This window comes from Podarcis tiliguerta, assembly GCF_965153285.1.
Source record: "Podarcis tiliguerta genome assembly, chromosome: 6".
In the NCBI taxonomy this organism is placed as follows: Eukaryota; Metazoa; Chordata; class Lepidosauria; order Squamata; family Lacertidae; genus Podarcis; species Podarcis tiliguerta.
The window spans coordinates 61,197,248-61,223,131 of NC_139539.1; the positions used below are offsets into that span (position 1 = coordinate 61,197,248).

The 25,884-nt window shown below is 41.2% G+C and overlaps 1 protein-coding gene and 1 long non-coding RNA gene across 3 annotated transcripts in view; one reads left to right on the plus strand and one right to left on the minus strand.

Moving 5' to 3' along the window:
• Nucleotides 1-25,884, plus strand: part of LOC310681015 — a 92,056-nt gene that overhangs the window by 2,186 nt on the left and 63,986 nt on the right. The gene's annotated exons all lie outside the window — the stretch shown is intronic.
• Nucleotides 308-25,626, minus strand: SERBP1 (SERPINE1 mRNA binding protein 1). 2 transcript variants are annotated; one of them, XM_083448309.1, is made up of 10 exons: nucleotides 23,672-25,626; nucleotides 14,915-15,068; nucleotides 12,959-13,105; nucleotides 12,750-12,821; nucleotides 11,915-11,989; nucleotides 9,964-10,141; nucleotides 7,818-7,865; nucleotides 6,173-6,346; nucleotides 5,227-5,265; nucleotides 308-3,244 (listed from the first exon to the last, which is right to left on the minus strand). In XM_083448309.1, exons 1-10 carry the CDS (start codon nucleotides 24,084-24,086, stop codon nucleotides 3,188-3,190), a joined length of 1,359 nt encoding a protein of 452 aa, XP_083304435.1. In that variant the 5' UTR covers nucleotides 24,087-25,626; the 3' UTR covers nucleotides 308-3,187. The 2 variants fall into 2 exon arrangements, with proteins under 2 accessions (XP_083304435.1, XP_083304434.1); XM_083448308.1 differs by having other exon boundaries at nucleotides 12,750-12,845.

The window sequence follows — 25,884 nt, forward strand, 5'->3', positions numbered from 1 at the left end:
CAAAATCTACATAGCCCTTAGTGGCTTTTCTAAAGCTTCAACTGGATTGCATCAAGAAGTAGTAGGGTAGCCAACAGTTCTCTTCAGTGCACCGCAAACCTTGTGAATTAGGATAGATGTTCTGCCCATGTCTGCTGAAAAGCAGCAATAAACCGTCACCATACAGTGATCTGTGCATTTTCCAAGATCACACAAACCTGCAAAAAGGCAGCTGCCTTACTACAATTTCTTATTTCAGCTCACACCCCAACTAGTATTCAGCTGAAGGTGAATGCATATCTATACTCTGAGCACTCAAGACAGCGAGAAGCATCAGTCCTGCTTTTATTAAGTCAACAGGTATGGTATGCAAGTGAATCTCATCGGGCAAGATGTAATCAACCATTAGATGTAGTACCCATCCAACAGAAAGACGATGTATATTCACAACAGACATAGTTTTGATCCTTAGGGTTACCTTAGAAGGTCTTGTGCTCTTTTTCTTTTTCCCTTTTACTAATTTGGTTAACTTCTCTGCCTGTCAGTTGACACAAGATGAACTTTCATGCTCAAACATTAAAATAAGTCAATTAATTCATATTCAACTGACCCATGTTTTTTAAGAGAGGCATCATCTCTAAATGCAGTGGTGCAACAGCAGGATAAGCAAGCAGGAGAAAATGAGGTCAAATTTGTTAATAGCTAATACTAGAATTAGAATATACAGGTAGGTATTTTGCCAAACCTGCTGCTGATGGATCCACAAGGGCACCATCCTGTGGGGAAAAGATTTAGGGGCTTGTAGGCCGGAAATCAAGTAAGAAGCCTGACATTAGAGGCATTCATAATGCCTACCTTCCATTACGTTTTTATAAAAGAGCATGAAAATAAACCTGTATTTAACACGCACCAATATTAAAGAGAAAAAAATTCACAGCTTGACACAAATTAAGAACACAGCTATTAAAAGAACAGCAAATGGGTAGTCTTTAAAAAGCCTTCCTATGCCTGTTCTATATTACATATATGCTATAAGATGAAGAAAGCATGTGTCAAGTATCAAATTGGCATGGCATGGGATGTGTGGCTTTCAGGAATAACATGTATAAAAGGGCTATGGTTTGGGGTGGGAAAAGTCATTATTAGCCTGGAAAGGGGGGGGGGGAGAGAATATAAAGAACAGCAAAAAAACTATTCAGTAAGCATGTCTTTGGGGACCAGAATACTCACACAGCGGTTATATGAAAATGCTCTTTAAGGATACAGACAACATCCACTATTTTCCAACATATTCTGAACTATGAGATGAGGAGGGGCAGGGAACAAAGAACTACTGAAAACGTATGTACCTGTTGACGCAAGAAATTTGACTACCTCCAAAATGGGATATTTCCATGCTAAGCACCAAGAAAACTTTGAAAGAATGCTTAGCATTTTTAACAACCACCCTCCTAGGGGCAAAATCGATTTCATACAGTTAAAAATGTGATTATTTCTTCTTCTTCATCTTCCTGGCTGCAAGGATGATTTTGAGTGTACCAGAAGTCCGATAAAATACAGTAACCTTTGCTTATGTAAACAAATGTTCATTAAAAAATCATTCAGATAATGCAAGCCAACTGAACACTGCAATCGTTGAGTTTATATTCAGCTGTCCAATACTGTTGCCCATCCTGTAGCTTTAAAAAAAAATAGGGCATCACCGTTAAGCTTTCTACCTAAGAAACCCATGAATGCTATACACACTACTCAAAGTGTCGAAACCTTAAATAGATGGGTTATTTCCTGCTCTAGCCTCCTAACAAAAGTTGCAGACAAAAAGCCTAAGTAGTCCTTTTTATTATTTGCTGTTCAAGTCCTTTTGTGTTTTGAAAGTGGTAACATTCCTGTTCACAGGGATTAAGTTAAACTATTAAGAAAATTCTACAGTGGAAGGAGAACTTCTTACAATCGCCCTCTGAAAATAAAACATTCACTTGTCAGCTAGCAGAGACCAGGAGCTGAAACAGTAGGAGCAAAAATCCACATTTCAATTAGGTGGAGAGGTTTTGGTTTCTGTCCCACGGAGACCACAGCCGTCCCACTTTGATGCTCTTTGTTCTCCAACTTACACAAGTCAAGTAATCCTCCTCCCAAGTAGCACACAGTGCCCTTTGGTTTCTTCTTTAGGCCCAGGGTTGCATCTAATGAAAGTGTTTGAATGCATCCAGCATAGGTGCATTTTTTTGTGTAGATATACTGCACTGCCAGACAAATATCAAATGTAGTTTAAACGAACTGTATTAGAAATAGATGCCGCTCCCCAACCTCCCATGTTTTGAAAAAAAAAGTTGCTCCAGTCTACAAAGTATTTTTGGTAGCAACAATATTAACAAGTTTAAACAAAGTTTACCAAACAAACAACTAGTTTTGTTGAAGAAAAAAAGGGAGTAAGATAAAAGAGGTGTATATGAGAGGTGTAACACCGAGTTTTTTTAAATGGCTTAGACCAATTATCCAAACAGAGCTGCTGGATTCATAAGAAGGTATTTGAGTAAAAACCAATGTGCTTTGACTATTTTTCAAGTATCTGATATCAATTTTGTATAAAGACTTTGAATACACAAACTACCAAAGATAGAAGAAAATTGACTTTTCCAAGTTTGAATTTAAGTATTAAAAACTTAAAATACTTCAGAAGTTAGTATTCCACACAGTACTAACAATTTTCCAAATTATTTTTGTACATATCCCAGCTGACTGTGGACTGAAAACAATCTGCTAAGCAGTATTAAAAGAGTGTGCAAGAGTTAAATTGTTTGTAGTTCGGGGAAAAACATCTAAAAACCTAACTTAAAAAAATAAAAACAAATGAAGTGAAAGCTTTAACTGGTACACACTGTTCACACCTATATTTCAAGTTTGGAAACGCATATTTTCAAGCAGCAATACAAAAAAGTATCCATGAAGAATGCATAATTTCTGAAAAAAATTATGAAAACATCCCTGCTACCATTACATTTCTAAATACAAAACTGACTACCATATTGTTGCTTCTGTGTAGCAAGAGAAGTTCATTTTCAAAACAGGTAAAATTCAGTCTTCAGGTGTGAATGGTATGAATGAGAGTCCCCTTTTTAATTTCTTAAGTTGTTTTTAGGATCCTTAAGCATGCAAGCCTTGTAGAGGAGGGCCCAACAAGGGGCAGGGTTGGCTTAGGGCATCCAGTTTAGGACAGAGCTGGGAAAGCTTCTGGGTCATCAACATCAGGAGCAGAAGCACTTGACTGAAAGAAAAACAGAATGTACGTTATCCGGAGAGTCCACGTAACCATTTTCATTTGCGGCATTCTGTAAGGTAACAGAACGTTCACATTGAATTAATACACTGAATCAGGGCCTGGCTGTAATGATGAACTGGATGAGGGTCAACAAACTGAAGCTTAATTTAGACAAGGCTCAGTCACTGCTAGTGGGTGGTTGTCTTGTCTGGCTGAGCAGTGTGCAGCCTGCTCTAGATATCCACTGCCATCACAGATGGCCTTGGTGGTTAGAAGTACCTTCCATCAGTTTAGGTTGGTGGCCCAACTATGACCCTATCTGGCCTGGAATAACCCAGCTACAATAATCTATGCTCTGTTAACCTCAGTATTTGATCGCTTTACATGGGGCTGCCTTTGAACACTGTTTGGAAACTACTACTAGTGCAGAATGTAGCTACCCAATGCTGATATGCTCATGGCAAACTGATCATATAACACTGAACTTGGCACAACTGCACTGGCTGCCTATAAGTTTCCAGGCCCCATTCAAAGTGCTAGTTTTGACCTATAAATCCTTATATGGCGCAGAACCTTGAAATATTTTGGAACACCCCTCCCAATATAAACCTACCAGACCCTGATCTTCTTGGTGCCTTCTCTGAGCTTACTCACTTTGTAGACAATTATGTGCACTCATACACAAGTCCAGTACAAGAAAATCTTGAACTGGGATTTTTAATTCTATTCTGTTGTTATGTTTAGAAGTATGGAACCATAAGTAATCCAGACTTGAAGTGTATGCTCTAGTTATTATGTACATTTGTATCACACCTCTCTTCCATCACGGAACTCAACGTACTGTAAATAGGATTTCCAGTTAGTCTCCTGCCAGGCACTGACCAGACCCAGACTTGCTTAGCTTCAAGCAAGGTGGTTGCATCATTTACCTTCAGGCCATGCCTGTGCACATTGCACACACACAACTTTTCAGTTGTAGAAGGAGAAAGAGGCATGAGCACAGGTGATTTGGTGTTAAATGGAAAATCCATCACTAGCAAAAATATTTACACCTGTGCTCATGATACAATTGAATCTATGTTGATCTGATAGAAAGGATGCCAAGTCCTGTTTATGTGGGAGCTGTATACTTTAATTCTACACATGTATCTTTTGTCTTCAGCTCAGTAACATCTTAATATAAACCCCAAATGAAGTTGAAGAAATTTGCAATATGATACAGCTCACTTGCTTTGACAAGGACTTTCAAGCTTTGATCGGCTTCACATTATAACACTGCAACACTCCATTTATAAAACCTATTTCTGGAGATAGTGTGCAGAAAAATGGATTCTTAGAACCCATGTAACTATAATAAATTATAGTAAATTATGAAGCCTTGCCTACTTCCACATAAGGACAGAGTTTCATCCGGATGCTACTTCCAAGACAACCTACATGTAAATGCTATGTTATGTTGTATGCTGATGGTAAACAGGTATCTTCATTTTAGATGACATTAAGAAACCCCAATAGCCTAGATGCCAAGAACAATTCCCAGAATGGAGGGAAACTGTTACTGTGGGTTTTGTGATCTGTCTAAATTTTAAAAACAATACCTTAATAACATCATGGTTACAGTTACAGTGTTTCTATTTTATACCCAATACAACCTCAAACAGCCCTGACATGCAAGCATTACAGAAACAAAGACATGTCAAAGCCGGGGGGAAAGTCCAGGAGGGTTAAAAAATGGTTGTCATCTATAAATGCTGCAGGCAAGCAAAAAAAAATGTGAAAGCAGGTTGTCGTTTTTAACCAAACAACAAAGACAAATTAAGAGTATCAAAATGCATGCAAAAACTAACACTTTAACCAGAAATTCTGATAAATGTTACATATGATTTAATTCATCCTTAACACTGACTTTCACCAATGAAAAATGTCTGAGCAGGATTAAGGCTACAATTGTATACACATCCTGAGAGATTTATAAACAAGTCACCAACCTGGCTGGGTGTGTGGATCACATCAAACTCCTTAACCAACTAGAAGGAAACACAGCCAAGACACAAGTATTAGTGTGGATCTGCACATTCATAATGAGCAAAATCACAAAACAGAAATGCTGGATTCTCAATTAGTTCTAGTGGAAAAGCCTTTCAAAAAGAGAAATCCAGCAACTGAATTCATAGTGAAAATAGACTACTCTCTCTCTTTTTAAACACATTAAAGCCAATAAAGAAAAACATTCCCGCTTATGATCGAGAAATCACTGGAGTATCAATTGCTGTTTGCAAGCTGTGGTACCCACCCAGCATATTTGGGAACTTCATGTTTTGCATGAGAAATAGGCATAATTAAGTTGCATCCAAAGTGTGCAAAGACAACACATGAAATATACATGGTAACATCGTGAGCATGTCTACATTTTGTCAAGAAAACAATGTCTTAAATCCAAATTTGTATGAGGGTGCTTCTGTTCAGTCTAGAGGATGTTTCAGTCCCTTCCTTCTAGCTATATCCCTTAGTATTTCACAAAGATAAAAGATTCCATGAAATAGTTTTCAGTCATGCACATGTGGGGAAAAGCTTAAGTAACACCCAAAGTACTTGCAGAAGTGTCTACTGTTCAGACAGGTGATTTGGATTCAAGCCTATGTCAACTTTCAAACTCATGGTGGCAAACTAATGTATTCTGCACACGCACACATGGATTAAAGCCACCAACATTAAAATAAGTACCACCTCTTAAACTAAATTTTTGCTCCACTACAAAGGACTATTAATTAGGGCACAGGTGTAAAGGGAAAGACTAGGAGGATAGATCTATGCGTAATATTATGGTAACTTGCTCGGCGGCAGCTTAGTCGCTGAAACATGCTCATGTTGTTTTTAAGTACCATCAACAGGTATACAAGAAACCTCTTTCGTTTAAATAGAAAGAACTGTTACCTTGTCAGTTCTGCTTCCACGATTAGCTCTTCCCCCGCGTCCGCGTCCTCCTCTTCCACCTCTGCCACCACGCCCAGGACGACCAAGATCTCCAAAATTGATTTCCAGCTGAGATGTGATATCATTTGCTGGCTTGCGGAAGTGATGATCCATTGCAGAGTCTTCAGCATGAGACTAAAATGAAAATAAGAAAGTCAGGACCACCACTGAAAAGGTATTTTCACTAAATACCAGATACAACCCACAATGCAAAACTGGGTGTGGGGGAGGGGGGATTACAGCACTCAAACATCACTTGTATGAAATGCTGGTCAAAAACTGCCACAAATGGCCCCAGCCCTTTTGACTACAGGAAGGACAGCCAAGAGCAAAAGCAGAATGTAGCACATGTACACCTAAGCACAGTGTGCTTTCATTTATTGTTTGCTTATTTAGCTGAATGCTGGAACTATATCAATATACAGTAAATATTTACCAAATTCCAGGTACTGGTACTTATTCATCTCTATTTTAGCATTCACTAGCTAATAAGAGATATGATTGTATCCAAAACATGCAGAAAAAAATGCAGAGGTGGGATGGTGGAATCCAGTAGAAGCAGCCATATTAGGTAAATCGTACCCAAGCCTGCCTCATCCTCTGCAAACCACCTTGAATTTCAGAAGTGATACAGAGAAAATTGCTCAGAAGCCTCAAAAACAAAATATTGCCTGCCACTTAATTAAAATGTCCTATTCAACGCATCTCTATTAACTGGAAAGGCTTCTACAAGCTAGAACAGGCTTCTGGGTGCCAACCATCAGGTGACAGGCAGTATGTACTTTTTAAAGTCACTGTCTCCTGGAGCGCCCCATATCCTGCAAACATCTATGTTTAGCCTCAAGCAGACCTATACTGACCTTGCTGCTCTCAGCTTCTGCTTATCAGTTAGGCTTGTGTTACTGAAGTGTCCTCCTATGGCAGAGGTGGAGAATGCTTGGATCTTTTAATTTAATCCCTAAAATAAGATTGCATATACCTGCTAATGTGTTACTGCATCCAAACTGCCAGGCAATGAACTTTAGTATACAGATCACAGAACAGAGATCAACTGAGAGACAAAACTTAGATGACTGGACAGTAAAAGCAGTGAACACAATGGGACTTTCTCCTTTATGTTGGCTCCTCACTTACAACACAGCCAACAGCTGTCTCAGGCATGGAACCTGCTTCCCATGGCCATGACTGGGGAAGGTGTAATAAAAAGGTGCTTCCCTAGACCTACAGAACCAAAGTGAGGCATAGGCTGGCCTCTTGCCACTGTGGAGAGCATCCAGCGCCACTGGCAGGCTGCACCACCTGATTCCCAGGAAGAACTTCATGGCAAGAGGCAGACCAACCTGGCCCCATCCAGGCAGCCAAAGAGCAGCTGCTCCAAAGCCCTTTCCTCTTCACTCCTTGCTCCTTTCATAAGACAGCTATTACGTAAGGAACCTTCCACAGGTTCCCTGTCCTACCTTTTATTTTATTTGTTGGCATTTACAGACTGCTCTTCACCATGCAGGAATTATATTCATATATTCATTCACTCACACAACTTAGAAAAATGTAATGCTTTATAACTGTTTAAGGACAACATCAACATTACCACATATAGTGTTCGTACCTCATTGGATTCCATCTGACTCCCTTGCATCTCTGTCACCCCCTTTGTCTGATGCAAATTGTATGTCAATACACGAGAGAAAAAAGTAAATGAGAATTTGCATATTAAAATAACATGCTCTATGGTTCAAGGTAGGTGAACCCAATAGGATACAAGTGACTAAACAAGTGGACAGAGCAAAAGAAGTAAGCAGATTATACAAATATAAAATTTGGGCAAAATCTAACATCACATCAGCAAATGCAACATTTCCCCTTCCTCTCCTCCTGTACCCCGCCAATCTGTTCCAGGAGTCCCCCAACCCTCCGGAGCATATTTTAGGGGCACACAGAAGCCTGCTATTTCTGTATTTTTCGCTCTATAAGACGCACCAGACCATAAGACGCAACTAGTTTTTGGAGGAGGAAAACGAAGAAAAAAATATTCTGATTCTCAGAAGCCAGAGCAGCAAGAGGTATCGCTGCGCAGTGAAAGCAGCGATCCCCCTTGCTGTTCTGGCTTCTGGGATAGCTGCGCAGCCTGCATTCACTCCATAAGACGCACACACATTTCCCCTTACTTTTTAGGAGGGAAAAAGTGAGTCTTATGGAGCAAAAAAAAACGGTAATTTCTGGCTTGCACATTACCCTAAGGGTTATAAGCTTTTTTGTTTTTTGCAACATCAACACCAATTAAGTGTTGAGAAACCATTGGGGGGGGGCTAAACAATGGATCACATTAGAATACAATGGGGTGAATAACTAAATCTGGCAAATGGGTCTGATGTTATCTCCTCTGTGGAACAAGTTTGAAAGGAGGGTGGGGCCAATCACCTGACTCAATTGCCAGAATGATGTCAGATGACCTTTTCTGACCAGTTTGTGTAATCAAACTGCACAGCAGATGCTGCTGACAGAGCACCTTTCAAAGTGCTTCACAATACCAGACAATCAGCTGATCTGCAGTACCTACAAGGCAGATTTTTACCAGCCTCACACCTGACATCATGTATAACAAAGTGTAGGGCAAGTGGGCGTCGCTTGGCCAAATATGGAGGACTGGCAGGCTTAATCAGGTCCCTACATTGGTTTCCTAACCATGGAATAAAGTAGTAATCTTTAGTTGGTCTTAAAGGAGCTGCACAACTGTAAAACACATTTAAAGGCTGCAATTCCAAGCAAACCTAACCAGGAGTAAGCCTCAACAGTGGGAAGTTACATCCAAGTAAATATGCAATGGATTTTTCAGTTAGGTGTCCATTATTTCCCACATTTATGTGCCTTAGCAAATATTCCAAAATCAGAGAGAATTGGTGGTAAAAATAAGTGTAAACTCCAAACCACTGGAATGAAAATTCCAAGTCATTTTGCAAGTATCTGCACCAGCATAAAATTAATCACATTGAAATTTCACCAGGTACTGAGAGTTGGACAAGCAGAACCCCACTCACAACAGGACTTCCGAGCCTAGGTCAACTAAAAGCACCTTTTCCCTTGACACTGCTAGCTCTCTGTGGACTTATAAAATGGTGTCTGTGGTGCGTGCTTGAATTACTCATCAGAAGTGGTACCATAATAGAATGAAGTATCCCACACATGAATTCTACATTTTTTAATGTGCCCTAGGATTCAGGTTTCAATAAATTATGGACACAATCAATATCCCAGTGGTAAACCTCCCACTGAATTCAGCAGAGCTGGAATGCGTATTTTCATCTAGACCTTGAATGCCCACACACCAAGAACTGAAAGCTTTACTAAGCTTGACCTATGTTGGAGACTTTACCAGATAGCAACTGGGTCTCCATGGTTTTCTCTCAAAGAGAGAAAACTTCTAGCCTTTCTAGCAAAGGCTAGAAACGTTTGTTTCAAAGTGATTAAAACAGGACTGGTTTCTGCACATGGTAAAGGCAAAACATCTGCTATAGAGAATGTAAATATTGATAGGATACCTTAAACTACTTACTCTTAAAGGTGTGAGTAAAATGAAAACATCAGATAGCACAGTTAGTAGAGTATGAGACTCTTAATCTCAGGGTTGCGAGTTCGAGTCCTATGTTGGGCAAGATTCCTGCACTGTGGGGGGTTGGACTGGATAACCTTTGTGGTTCCTTCCAACTCTACAATTCAGTGATTCCATGAAGACAAGATAATCCAGAAAAACCCACCTCCTCACTCTTTGACTTATGAAGAACAAAACCTTTTTTCCATTGTCCATCAGCACCTTCATTTGGTTTACGGATGTTGAATTCAACTTTTGCACGATCTTTATTTTGAATAGCTTTCCATTCATCCAGAGTCATTTCCTTAGGACCTTCTTCCTTGACTTCTTCTACTTCATTCTCTCTGAAATAAGTTTACAATGGTGGAAACGCATTTCATAGTCTTTGTCACACTCAGAATGGTGAAGTCTCAATATCGGAATGCTGGAAGCAACCAGGAAGGCCACACTTCTAGAATTTATTGTTCACACAAAAAGCTGTACTTTAATGGATGTTATTTTCAATTCAGACAAAATACTGTGCTATTCGAAATCACGTGACCACATAAACTCTGGCTTCATGACAAGTTGCATTAATCCAAGTGTGCAACACATTGTTGATAACTAATAGCTGGCAGCTAACGATAGTCACCTTATATGCATTTTAGCAGACCACAGAGATAGAACAGTTCTGCTTAATTCCTCCTTACCAGTCCTTCTTCAGCAATTACGAAGCAATTGTTTCTCCCAACAGATACAATACCTTAACAATTTTCAATGGTTTGCCTCCCACCCCCTCCAGTCATGTCATGACAGCTTGCCATATGGAGAAAGACAAGTTAAAGCACAGACTGTATGTCTTACGTACATCAGTACTAAGGCATTCCCCCAAAGCAAGATTTTGCACAACAGCTTCAAATGCTGATTCTCCCAGAGGCATTATGACTTAACTGATATATCAGTATACCAATTTCATTGCCATATCTATTTTGGGAGGGGGGGGGAAGGAAAATGGCTTCAAAACTTCACCAGCAACAACAATGAGCAGCTTGCTATGTGCAAAACAAAATGGAAACCTGTCCCAAGTAGTTACATCAATGATCAGCTGTAAACCTCCTGACTTAAAAAATGAATCAAGTTGTTTCATTCATGACCTCTGGTAAGGGCTCACAATTAAAGTTAGTTAATGTTAAATGAAATCCCAGCTTATACTTAGTAACCAAGAATAAAAGACTGATTTCCGAAGTAAGTATTGCCTGAAAGCTCCCAAAGTGCATGCATGGGCCAAGTTCACATGTAGGACATCCAAATAATGGCATTGCATGATTGTGCTGAGTTATCTACAGCACAACAGCCACTTAACCAAGGCATGTAGGCTTCCTATGCTGCTGAAAGATCTTTTCCACTCTAAAAGTTCAAGTCAGTAAGTATTGTTATCTGCGTCAATGCCCATCAGTCTATGATAGTCCTGCACCTAAGTACCACCTCCACTCCCCATTTCTCATCCAATTTTATGATTTTACACAGCACTTCTGTGACGTGTCAAAACGAAGTGGCAAATGCATGACAAGCCACTATGCAAGAAAGAAATGTTTAGCTAGCTCAAAATGCCAATAGGTTCTTCAGCATCATTGTGCAACTACAAAGGCTCAAATAGGAAGGTTGGAATCCAACACTTTGTGGATTGCATGCACAACAGGGCTCCCTCGTCCTTTCATCATGCAGTTCCACAAACCTGCTCTGGAAGGTCCTTTGCTGTCATTCATGGACACCATCGGATTCCATCCTACAACCTTATTTACACAGACAATCCTGTAGTTTTTGAAGTAGCTACTTTTTAGCTAGCACCAATGTTGGATTCCAGTTTTATCACTGCCAATTCAAGACCAGAGCTTCTCAACTGGACTCACCATTTCACAAGTTTAGATTTATGAGGATTTTAAGCTAAAATTCCACGTAAGCATCTCAACCTGAGTCTGCCAATCATGTAAAAAAGGAAATTTAAATAAGTAAACAGATTTTCCTGTTTTTAGAGAAAAACTTTATACAAAAAACAACCAACCACCTCCTTTTGACATGAAAGGAGCCTAGCAACCTCAGAAATGATCAAACAAGGATTCTGGCAATGTAATACTTACTTATTCTCTGAGTCGGCAGGTGGATGCTCCTCCCCCTCTGGTGTTTCCTCTGTCACATTTGATTGATCCAAATCACTGGAATTAAAGACAGTTTAAAAATATCTGATGCTTCATATGAGCACTGCCTACCCACCTGATATTCAATGACCTCAAAATTATACCAAAGCTTACAGTGGAACGTCAAAGAATATTCACTCCACAATATAAACACTGCCCCACCATCAAACCCTAGCTGCATTGCTGACAAAAGCATGGGTGATTTTCTATGCCAACACAACAGAGGCAAATTTGGGATCTAGAGTTGTAATTCCAAATTTTAAAAAAAAGCTTGCCATTTGCTATACTGCTGCTATACTGATGCCCCTTCAGGAAAGCACACAGGCAGGATGCATATATATATATATATATATATATATATATATATATATATATATACACACACACACTGATAAATGGAAATGATCCTGCACTAAGCCAGAAAAATGGGTGATGCATACATTAGGGATATCCAACATTAATCATACTCACGAGACCACCTACTGAAATCAATGTGCTGGCATTCCTTAACTCCATTTATTTTAAAGGGCCTACGGAGGCTATCTATTAGGTATCACCAATAATGTTTGTATCAAAATTGAGTATGTTTCTTATAAATCTGCTCTTCTTGGGGAACAGTAAAGAGCTACTCAGAACAATGAATGGGAAATCCTGCTCCTTTTCACTACCTCTCCTGAATTTTTTCACTCATTATGTGATCTTGCAAACTTAAAATACCCATGGTCTTTTCTTATAATTTAGTTTATTCTGAACAAGTATTTCAATACAAAATACTAACGTTAGTTCATCTTTGACAGTTCCCCAGTTGTGCGATCCACTTCCACCACGCTTGTCCTCATGCTTTAGACCACTGAAATGTGAATGTGAAAGAGAACTAACAAAACTGAGTTAACATAATAGTGTTGGAATACAGATTTTCAAAAGCAAATTTTCAAAGTATTATTCTGATATGAATGCACTTTAAAAAAGAACGAGTTTAAGACTTACGATCTGTCGCTTCCACTATGCCTATCAAATTCACGTTTGCCTCGGGAGTCAAAACCATCTCCTCTGCCCATTCCACGTCCTCTGCCACCACGGCCCCCTCTTCCACCTGGTCCACCACGGCCACGCATTGGACGATCAATAATGGGTCTATTGTAAAATAAAGCGAAATTAGGAATGACACTAAAAACTCTACTTCTACCTTGGCAGTGCTAGTAATCATCTTTCTTAATATTATATCAAGTTCTAAAATTATGCTGCAACTACTTAAGAGCTATTAATGTTATTTGTATCTTTTTCCATTTCAGTATTCACCTACTGCCCAACAACAAACGTTCCCTGGTCAATGTAACAGTAATAATTATAACCATAGATAAAATACAGCATGAAAACATGAACCAGTACAAAGCAATGAAATAAAATAAGAAGCAGAGATTTTTTTTAAGTACAGCTGATTTAAAAAGCCTAGGAAAGTAACATTTTTACCTGACACTGAAAAGACCATAAAGTAGGTGTCAGGCAAGTCTCTCTGGTGAAAGCATCACATAGCTGTGGTATCAACAATAAAAAGGTCCTCTCTCAAGAAGCCACCCACCCCATCTCACTTGGCAGGGTACACAGAAGGCTTGAGAAGATTTTGTTTTACTTATTTAATAAATTGTATACTAATTTTCAAGTGAAGTCCTCTAAGACTTGACTTCTGTATAAAGCCAGATGATCTTAGGCTTCATGTAGGGGTGTGTGTATGAAAAGGCAATTCTTCAGGTACCCTGGCCCCAAGTCATTTATGGCCTTTATGCTTTATAGAGACATTCTGAATTGGCCCCAGAAACAAAATGGAAATCAGTGTAGATGGCAAAGCACAAGTGCTGTATCCATCAGTTCTTGTCAGTAATCTTAATCCTATTCAGGACCAGTTGTAGCTTCCATATTGTTTTCAAAGGCAGCCATACATATACAATATTGCAGTAATCCATATGAGAGACTACCCAAGTGTTAATAAGAGTGGCTAAGCTATATGCTGAAATACAGTGTTAGAAATTCACGAGGCACAGGTACCATGCCGAGGTCTCTCAATGCTAGGTTGGCAACTGACACCTCTTTCTTAAGCAGGTAAACAGAAGAGCTTAGTTACTGCGTTTATTTCCCACCTTTTCTCCAAGCAATACATGGTTCTTGCCACTCCTCAGTTAATCCCTACAACCACCCTGTGAGGTAGGTTAAGAGGCTGTGACTGGCCCAAGGTCACAGTGTGAGTTTCATGAATGAGTGGGGATTTAAACCCTGATCTCCCAGGTCCTAGTCAGACACTCTAAACACTATATCACATTGGCTTCCTAGAGGACTTCTGCTATGGGGCAGCTAAAAAAAAATTAAGGTGGTAAATAAATTCAGGGACAGCATAGAAAAGGAGCTGAAATATTTTCCATTAAGCTTAATTTGTTTTATTCTGGGTTGTTTCATTTGCTGTTTTAATGTGTTGCAAATTGCTTGGATTTCTTTTCTTTAAAAGATAAAGTGGTATAGAAATGATGATGATGATAACAATAATAATAATGTTCATTGTTTGGGGAAAAAAATCATGGTGTTTAGACATCCCGTTGTGGCGACCATAGCCTAGGTTTAAGGTGCCATTTGACAATTAGCTTACATATCTGAGTTTCTAACAATGCTGATAGATAAAATGCATTTTGAGCAACCAAGGCTGTCTGTGCCTCCAGTGACAGTAGATGATCCAGGAGAATGCTTATACCAAAACTTTGATCCTTTAGGGGGAGCACAATATCCTAAAACAGGTTCATATTAAAATACAAAAGCATGCCACATTAAGACAAATACATACCGCACTACCTAATGAAAACCCATTAACAGACTAATCAGAGAACATCTTGCTATAACCAGAGGACATCCTGCATACAATTTTCTCTGCCAATCAATCTTAAAATGTTCAGTTCTTACTTATCAACAGAAAATTCTCCTCCTTCACCCTTTTCTTCAGCAGGTTTGTCAAACCTGCGTTCACGAGGAGGCCGTCTCTCTTGCCTCCTCTCAATAGGCTTGCCTTCTCCCTGAGGCTGCTGTTGATCAGGCCTTCTGCCAATTCGCCTTATCCCTAAAATAGAAAGCAATCCGCATCAGTAAGTTATTTAGCTACTTCCACAAAGCAACTGTTATTCTTGAACACACAGCAGAGGAATCCTGTAGAAGACACTAGTTGTTCTAAGGCTTGGAGGTAGTATCATAAAACTACTCCACATAACAAATAAAGATATCCAAATTTTAGCCAAGTAACACCTCTGCTGTACTAATGGAAGTTTTCATTTAAAAAATAACCATGTTATTTGAAACTTACACGGCAAAAAATGTGGCAATGTGCCTTTAAAGGTGTGGATGAAGGTTGCGTCGTGTAAGGGGCATGGTGGGAATACAACACCAATATAGCCAGTTGTGAGGGATGATGAGACTTGTATTCCAACATCCTCTAGAAGTCAGCTCACTGGCTACCCCTGCCCAAGCTGATATAAGTAGATATTAGGTATTGGGTGAGTTTATTCCTTCCATGGGGCAGTCAGGAGTTCTAACATTTCAGACAGATTGTTTTGTACACTGAAGCACAGCTGGAAACTAGGAAAGTGTGTATAATTTTGCTTTGATAGTTTGATATCATACAGAACATGATATAGACTATAATAAAGCAGAGAATTGTGTGTACCTTGCAGGAAGTAATTTTCCAATATAGAAGATTTATCAAGTTCGAAGAATTACAACACACAACTATCCTGGAAAGACGAGTGCACATCATGCACTGAAATCTGGTAAGACACCCCCCACCCCCGCCTTCAAGAAATTAGAAGTTATAATTCATTTGGAGAAACTTGAAAAAGACTACTGAAACTGATGTTTTACCAATGACCTGTAATATTTAGATATTTTTGTACGCAATTAAAACTCAATTAGTATGATTTGTGTCTGTATTTGTTATGCAGACTATTGTTATGAGACCCTCATGGGGTGTATTTTAATCATAGTATTATAGTCTCATAGTATTATAGTCTCATAGTATTTTATGCTTTTGAACATAAAAATGACTGCTTACCATGGAGAATGACATCTGGTCAAACTAATTTTTCAGCTTTTTAATACTACTTCAACCTGTACTCTGGAAAAGTCAAATCTAAGCCCCTAGAAGCATACACTGCCAAACCCCTTCTTTCTGTTTAAAGGAAACCCATAAGAAAATTTTCTTATTTTTAAGCTCCTCTGGTGGTGTAAAGGGGTGAAGCTGTTTCCAATCTGATCTATCAATACCACTCCACAGCCTTATAAAAGAGTAAGGAAAGCAGCCATAGTTAGGGAAGGAGAGGACCATCACTCTCCTCACTACGTATGAAAATGTACTGAGTTATTTATTCTGGATGATGGCTTGTGCTGTGGTAGGGTAAGAAAGTTGGACCCATAGCTCCAAAAAGCGAGCTGCTAGAGCAGCAATAAGCCCTACCTTGTGGCTATTTCCTTCTTTAGGAGTAGTTGTGACAGCACCAACAACTCCCATCATCCCAGACCACACTTCTGGTCACAATGGCTGAGACAAAGAAGCTGTAGTCCACAACATCAGGAGAGCATCTGGTTGGGGGAGGCTGTCTTAAAGACTCTGTGTATCAGCCCCCAAAGGTTTCCATCCAAATACAAAATGAAATTTACATTAATTTATGTGTTACAAAGGATTTTCCTCTTGGCACCAAGGGCTGCTGCAAACATTACTTTACTACCAATATCATGTGCAAAACCAAAAGGCCTAAACCCCCAATTAACATTAAAATGATACTCTGGAGTGGCTTCCAGAACTCTGTTGAATGCTAAATCCATGTCTTCACTGTGAAACAGACATGTATGTCAACTTTCTACCTGAGCTCCTGTGCTCAACTTGCACGTAATGCTCAACCATGGTTTATGAAGATAGCTTATTTAACTACTCAGAGATTATTTCAAACCTGGATTCCTGGTTTCAATACATCTTTTAAAGCAACATTAAGTTATGCCATAGTCCTCCTTCCAGCGATGAGAGAGGGAGCTTGTGAGCCGAACACTCTTTTCAGGCTCATTCACATAGCACTAAAATATGGCCTAACATTACATGCAGTGAACTTTGCTGCACTCCAGAAGGTTCCTGTACATTACAGTTAAGAAATGTAGGCTACTACCAAAAGGTAGCTAGAAGAGCAGTATTGTTAATGAAAATCAATGGTAAAATTTAATACTTCTTTTAAGCAGAGGAGAAATAAAATCTGCTCTCCCTGAACAGAAATGGATCAAAGGTCCACTCAAGAGGTTGCCACTGGTGACTGGGTCTTTTAATATCTATGTCTTGATCAAGTCCACTATTGAGGCTACCTGCTGTGGCTTCAGATTACAGGAAAGGGAATTCTGAACTACCACTGTTATTATACTCCTTCCACATGTTTAGGAATCATGGGGAAAATCCTCCTTGTCTATTCTCCCTGCTCCCTTTCAAACTCCCAAGCAGGTCAAACATGCTCTCTTCCTAACCCCTGAACTCTGAAAAGATCCCCAGGCAGCTCATCCAATCCATGTTCTTCCAAAGTCACTGCATGCTAGAATGTGCTCATGTTGCCCTGACAACTCTTCTCTTCTATGCCACTCTGTGGCAGCTTGTCCTGGCTTGTCTATGCAGGCCTAGAACTGAGCTTCTCCTCTACAAAGTCTACTTTAAAATGTGGTGGAGACATAAGCAAGTGTTTTGTCCTGACAGTCACACGGGCCTTTGCAGTTGATCTTTGCTTCCAAGTACCTCTAATGAGCAGAGTGAGAAAGCTTTGATTTGTGAGAAGAGGCAGGAATGTTCGCTATCATGAAATTAAGGCTAAAATGGTAAATTCGTGGAATTCAAAGTACTATAAATTAAACATGCACTTAAAGCTGTATTTGAATAATTGAATTTTTAAATAAAAAAATAGATGTGGTACCAATTATTCAGATGAAATGCTTTCCTTAAGCAGTATATAGCTGGAGATTACAGTGTAAGTCTGTGGCTCTTTTGCTGCTGTTACATACTTTGTAAAATGCCTTAATGTGCGGGATATAAAGCTGGAGAAAACAGCAGTGGGAAGACTAGTTAAAACTAGTTTTAAGGCAGTTAAAAGGCGTTCTTGTGCCACTGAAGCAGCAGATTTTAAGCTGTGTTTACGGTTGAAAGGCTTGTTTGATGGTTATCCAACACTCTCCCCTCTAGTATAACATACACTGAATTACACACAACTGTCACTTAATAATTTGAATAATTTGGGACAAACTTGTGCGCATATCAACAGATCCTTGATCTCAAGACTGGTCAATGACTGAAATAAACAACTGACTTTTAGAAGACATCTGAAGGCAGCCCTGTACTGGGAAATTTTAACGTCTGGTGTTTTACCATTTTTTACATGTGCTGTAAGCCGCCCAAAGTGGCTGGGGAAACCCAGCCAGATGGGCGGGGTATAAATAATAAAATTATTTTTAGGCCAAAATATCACCAAAATTTAAAGCAAACTTTAAAAATAGTCTTAAAGCACAGGATGAGAGTATAGCAGCAAGAGCATGTCAGCAGGATTACTTGCACTACCTAATAGTTGTCCACAGCACTCCTATGAGATGAACTCTTCTTCTGTCAATACCAGTTTTGCAGAATGGCTTCAAAATTTCTGAAAAATTATAATCTGTATACAACCCTTATGTTCCACCATTCTTCAAAGGAAGTTTACTGCACATTTTTTAAAAAATTAAGTTTCCCTCTTCAAGTGACAGTATAACAAGCAATCCATAAATTACCATTGCCACTGGCCCCAACAGTCCTCTTGTTCAAAATGAGACACAAACACATTCTTTCGTGTTGAGGAAGGAGAAATTATCATGTTATGCCAAGCAGGGACCCTTTGCTAACAGTGGAAATCTATGCTGGACTAGATGGGCAATAGGTCTGATCCAGCAGGCCATTGTTATGTTCTTAATATTGATTTTATGTTTGTATCAACTGCACTATTTTTTTTTCCATTTTCAGCATTTGTACTTAGCCTCCCATTTATGGAGACCGTTTAATTGTTTTTAAAATCAGGGCTGTTTTATCCTGTTTCAATTAAAGCTTTTGCAATTTTTTGGTTATTTCATTTATTACAGATTGTCTTTTACATGGGTTGTAAGCCAACCAGGCAATATGTGCACTTAATAAATACAGGGTTTTTTTTAAAGCAACAACAACAACCCCCATCCCATTATACTGTATCAATGCCCAAGGTAAAATGAGTTATCAACATGAACAGATTGTTCATCTCTTTGGAAGTTTGATACTCATATGTGAAGAGGAGTGATAATATGCAGATGGGTCCCCCCCCCCCCCAAAAAAAACCACATCTTTAATTGCTATAACAAAAAATTAGCATGAAAATGGGAGGACGTGGCATGGCTTATGAAAAAGAACACTGTAAAAACCTAATGGCATGGATTGTTGATGGCACACACCATAACACTCTCAAGAGGGTAAGCAGGACTGGCCCTGGAAAGGAAATTTGCCACAAGACTTCCTGAGAACTCCACAAAGATATTTGTGAAGGAATCATTACAGAAATATGTGCCCATTAATATATGAAACTTACTTAAAACCATGGGCCTGAAATGGATTTAAGTGCCTTAAAATTTGAAATATTTTATTTCTTGCAATGAGCAGAGCACACATACCCCAGCCAGGTTGGAAATGGACAATGATATAAGAACTACAGTGGTACCTTGGGTTAAGAACTTAATTCGTTCTGGAGGTCCGTAATTAACCTGAATCTGTTCTTAACCTGAGGTACCACTTTAGCTAATGGGGCCTCCTGCTGCCGCCGCCCAATTTCTGTTCTCATCCTGAAGCAAAGTTCTTAACCCAAGGTACTATTTCTGGGTTAGCGGAGTCTGTAACCTGAAGCCTCTGTAACCCGAGGTACCACTGTAATGTCAAAAAAAAGTCCATATCTCGCAAAAAAACAAGTCACCCGAGTTTCCTTAACTAAAGCTAAACATTCCACACTCAAAGTTCATGTAAAAATGTGTTCAACCATGACTGACTCAAAGGGTTGAATCCGGAGTGCTTGGGAATTGAACTCTACACACAAGATGCTCCTCTGCTAGAGGAAGGAGGGAAAAGGCAACATTCCTCCTTATTAATTTATTTTCCAAACTTTCATAAAAATGTATCAAAGTAGTATACAACTTATAAAAATAAAATTAGCAAAAAGCATCCACAAAAATGTCACTAGGACATCAATAAATACTAATTGCTTAAAAACAGAAAATTAAGATAGCAAAGGTCTATCTAAACCAGGGGTCAGCAAACTTACCACACCTCGGGCTGGTGTCTCCAGCGCCGATCGCACAGCGGGTGGAGGAGCGCATGCCCATACGCGTGCGCACACCCTACTTCCGGGTCGGAGGAGCACCAGAAATAGCTTGTGCGCATGAGCATGGGCCTTCTCCAACCCAGATGTGCACTGGAAATAACACTTGTGCACAAGCTATTTCCGCTGCTCCTCCAACCCGGAAGTGGGCAGCCGCACAGCGCAGGTAAGAGCGGGCGGCGGCAGCAGGCATGGCCACAGGCCGGATAAATGAGTCCCTCGGGCCTTATCCAGTCCACAGGCCTAAGTTTGGTGACCCCTGATCTAAACAATAGTTTTCAAAAGACATCTGAAAGGAGGGAGGGATGGTTCCTGCTGAACCTCTACTGTAGCTCCCTGAAAAGCTGCTCCAGAGGGCTGCAAAATCCTCTGGAACCATGAGGGAGGCTGTGGGAAGGGGTGTTTGGAGGCTCCAGTGGACCTCAGGCCCTTTTGTGAATGAAAGAGGTTCTTCCATTCAATGCATGGGAATATGCATCTAGTTACTTCCTACAGGCACTGGTGCTGTATTGACATTTAAGTTTTCAGATTCTGCCACTCTATTTTATACGTGCCTCTGACGGTCACACAAGACACTGTATCCGTATTAACACAGGGTGTAAACTTAAATATTCCAAATCTTGGTTTTTAATGTGTTAATTACAAAGTCATCTCCCTTCCTGAGGAACAGCCTTACTTACCATTTGAAGCTACTTGTATACAAAAAACCTTTACTTATAAGCACAAAAATGTAAATGCCACAATAATTTTGAATTTCAAAATTTTACACTTTACTTTTAGAACTGTGCAGTTTCAGAACTGCTTTAGAAGTGTTTCAAATTATTATTAAATATATATATTTTCTTGCATTTACATCCTCTGCCTTTCTTCCACTGTGAAGCCCAAGGCATCATACACGTGCACAGTCAGTCATCCAGGTACCTCATGTGCCCTCAGACCATCATCACCAACCTAAACATACTTATTTATTGGTTAATCCACTGACCACAGCTAAGTTTTTTCTTAATTCATTGAGCCAATATTTCGCTATAATAATTTAACATTCATTTGCTGTTGCCATTCTACAATAGCCGGTTTTATTTATTTGTTAATTGTCAAAAAGCCAATCCTCCCACCAACACCTAACTAAGCCACATGCTACTGCTGCCACTACTCCAATATTCACAAGTCCCCTTTCCCCCTCATTTTTTTTCCCTTTTTTTTTGCTCAACCTGGTAACTTCATAGTCTAGCTGAAATCTACAAGGTTCTTCAATTTTCCCTCCCTGCTGAAAGAGAGTCACCACAAGATTACAGTACAACTGCAAGCTGGTGGTGGGAAGAGAAATTAAGAGCCTCCATAATTGGGCCAACAAGCAGTTTAAAAAGATACATATGACACAAGGACTAGCAGTTACTGATTACAGCTCAAATGCTTATTTCATAGCATATAAAAAATAAATGAAGTGCCTTATTTATCAGGTTCTCAAATACTTTGGACGGTAGTTATGACATTAGTACACTGTCAATTAACAGATGTCAGGTCTGCACTATTCAAAAATCTTAGCACATTTGCTGTTGGGATACAGCAGCGTTTCCATGATCAAGAGAATGCTTAAGTACTAAAGCAATTTTTGAAAGAACACACTTCATGCTTTTTGCAAATTATTTGTAAGCATAAAGCAGTGAATTACTCACACTAAGTAGCTATTCATTTGTAGCAAGTAATCTGGAAAATGCACACTAGCAGTCCAGTCTTAAGAAAAATGTTACTGCATTAAGCCCAATACACAAAAGGTTTTTTTTAAAGTGTTTACTTCATTTGTAACCAACTCTTAATTGTTCAATTTATGTACTTTAGAATGTTGTATATGTCACAACTCAATTACAACTTGACACTTAATTTTTATCATCAAGTTACAGGCCCACGGTTCTCCCTCCTAATTAAAGTACATGGGAAAACAGTGCAACACATGGTTCTTTTTGTCTTATTCAGGTTCAGAGAAATAAACCCAATTATCACCATGAAGCTGGGTACTATTTACCAAATGTTCTGAAAATTTAGACATTTATAGCCCAAACCTTTATGTGCCTACTCAGAAATAAGTCCCACTGAATTCAGTAGGACGTATTCCGCGGTAACTGTAATCTTAAGCACATTAAACATGTGGGTTCCTTAATTAGTGCAGAGTGACAGAAAACTATCAATACTTTCTTAGGTCCCAACTTTAAAACAAAAAATTGGTGTGTTCTGCATACTACACAAGTTACAAAGGGGTGAGAGGTTCACATCGGTGCACAGTTCTTAAAATTTCATCTCAGAACATGTACAACTCATTTGATATCCACATCAGAAAAGAAGTGCAAACACTGAACTAAATAGAGACCTCCATGGCAAATCCTAGCCGCTCTCAATTGGAAATAACACCTACTGAAGTGAAGATTACGTCCTAATAAGCATCCCTAGCATTGGGTGGCATGCCTGCAATTAAAACTTAAGACCTATATTCAAAAAGTGCCTTTTTCACGTTAGCCTGCAAGGCCCAACTTAAAGCACACCAAGGGCTCACTCCATTTTGTCTCTTCCCTCAGCTCCTAGTAGGCGGCAGCAGCAGATAGCTGGAGCCAAGCAACACGCGGGCCACGCACGTGGCCAGGTGCAAATGGGCTAAACTTCATTAGCAGCGGCAATCCAGGACGCTGCTGCCTGCGCGCTTGCAGCTTGGCAAATCTGAGCCCCTCTCCTCGCAAAAAGCACTCTCCGCTCGCAGGCCTTTTCGCCCTCAAAGAAGCGCCACCATTACAAACATTGGAGGCCCGCCACTAACTTGCCCCCCTTCCCGGGCAAGGCCTAAGTATCCTGACACACACCTGCCCAGCAACCCTCACCTTCCTTGCTTCCCTCCCTCAGAAGAAGTGCAGGGGCCCAGCGAGCCGCCTCTCCCCGTTTCCCCCCTCCCATGAGGCGCGCGTTCACACGGCGCTTGGTCGACACGAGGTGGTCGACCCTTGCCTGCACGCAAGGCAACGCGAGCACAGCACCCCAGGCCGCCCTAATAAAGCGTGGAGGAAAGGGATCGTGTCTTTTCTAGGAAATCTATCTAGGAAGGGACGGGGGGGGGGGATCCTGCTCCAGCACCACGTGCTGCGTCAAAGGCGGGCCGGGGGCTCTTACTGCGGGCCGGACTCGCTGGGTGACGGGGGGGGGGGAGGCTGCCTCCGCCCGCGCAAGCGAGACGTTGCCCTGGTTTCTGGGGAGGGAGGCCCTGGCTTCCCCCCTAAAAGGAGGCACCCCTCCCTCCACTTACCTTCCTTCCTGAGGGGCGCGGAGCCAGGCTGCCCGCCGCCGCCGCCATCCTCTCTTCGGTCGCCGGCGCCGCCAGGCCCAGAGGAGGAGGAGGCGAAGGGCGGCAGAGGGTTTTTGCGCTCCTTCTGCGACTCCCTGCGCAGCTGCTTGGCCGCGCTGCCGCTCCCGCCGCCGGAGCCGGGCTGGCCCGACCCGCCGCTTGAGGAGGAGTTGGCCTGGGCCGCCTGCCCGCCGCCACCGCCGCGGCCGCCCTGATGGCCCCCTCCGCCGCCGCCGCCTCCCCCGCCGCCGCCGCTCTCTTTCTTGCGGCTCTCGGCCGCCTGGATCACCTCGAAGGGGTCGGATTCGTCGTCCAAGAGCTGGTCAAAGCGGTTGGTGACGACGCAACCGAAGCCTTCCTGCAGGTGTCCGGGCATGATGGGCCCCTCTCGGTGGGATCCTCCTCCGATGCTGCCCAGGCCCCTGGCCCACCCCCTCCGCGCTCGCTTGCTGCCCACACAAGATGGCCGGCCCCCTAAGAAACTCGCTTCTCTTCCGGCGAGAGCGACATCCGGGAAACAGGCGGCAGGAGGCCGCGGGCGCCCGCAAAGGGTCTCGGGAAGCGGAGGCCTGGCCCTCCGACTGCTGGAGTAATCGGCACGCCTCGAAGAGCGGGACCACAATTCCCGGCAGGCACCGCGGCAAGGAGAGACAAGGAGGCAGAGGCGAACATCCCAATGCGTTCCCGCCTCCCCCAGCCTCAGACTATCCTCTTGGGAGGGGAGCGGGAAAGAGAGCGGCAGGCAGTTGCCCCCTTTCTTAGAATGATTTTAAACAAAAATCAGGCTGAAAACCTGAAAGGTCAATAAGGCTCTTTTCTGCTAACTCAAAAGACTAGTGAGGGGGGGGGGGTTATTTTTTGATAGCTTCAGCTATTTTGTTTTTGTGGATATATGTAACACCCATATAGATATAGACGGTATAGATACCGTCCGCTGTAATGTGCATGCAGTACAGTAAATGTTTGTGCAAGTGAAGAAGGCAGTGTGCAGATTGCCAGTTTCTCTTGCTAGTTTCTGTGCAGAATTCGATCAAGGCTGCAATCCTATAAAATCTTACTTCCAAATACGCATTAATAGGATTGTAACTACAAATGACAGCCTTCAGGTTCCTGGAAAGAAAGAAAATCAAGCTACGAACTAAAAAAAATGGTAGTAAAATTGTGGTCTCTTCTGTATTCAACATGATGCTTGTCACAGGATCTGAAATCAGTATTAAACTGTTCTAGAATTAACAACCATGCTTTGATTCCACGTTTACACATAATCAGGTCACCCATAAGCATGAAAGAAAAAGGCAGACGAGGTTAGCCTTAATATCCCATTGGGGGGAAAAATTATTTGTTTCTTTAGAACATTTGTATCCACCCTCATCAGCCCCAAAGGCTGCCAGAGGGGCTTACATACAATCACTGTGTCTCTTAAACAATGCTGCCCTTCTATTAGAGATCATGCACATCTAAGTATTTGTGGAAGCAACAAATTGACCATGCAAAAGAAGGTTGCTGCATCAGATTCATCTAGATATATAATGAACTAATTATTAAAGTTTTGTTCCACATGATATTCCCACATTAGGAAAGGAGGAATGGGAAGCCACATGTACATGTTTAAAAAGGTAAAGATAAAGAACCCCTGACAGTTAAGTCCAGTCGCGAACAAGTCTGGAGTTGCGGCGCTTATCTCGCTTTACTGGCCAAGGGAGCCGTTTGTCCGCAGTTTTTCCAGGTCACGTGGCCACCATGACTAAGCTGCTTCTGGCGAACCAGAGCAGTGCACGGAAACGCCATTAACCTTCCCCGCCAGAGTGGTACCTATTTATCTACTTGCACTTTGACGTGCTTTCGAACTAGTAGGTTGGCAGGAGCTGGGACTGAGCAACGGGAACTCACCCCGTCACGGGGATTTGAACCGCCAACCTTCTGATCAGCAAGTCCATTTTAGCAGGAGGCAAAAAGAGTACAGGGAAGGTGCCTGCCTGATGCCCACAGGCAGGGAGTCCCAAAGTTTTAGGCAAATCTTCTTCCTCAGTAGCCCCCCCACACCTCACTTGACATTGTTCAAGAGAGCTTTAGGCTGTAGACAGGAGCAGGGTAACAAGAAACACTCACTTCTTTATTTCTTTATTAAATTTGTATACTGCTCTACATAAATCTCAGGGCGGTTCGCAACATAA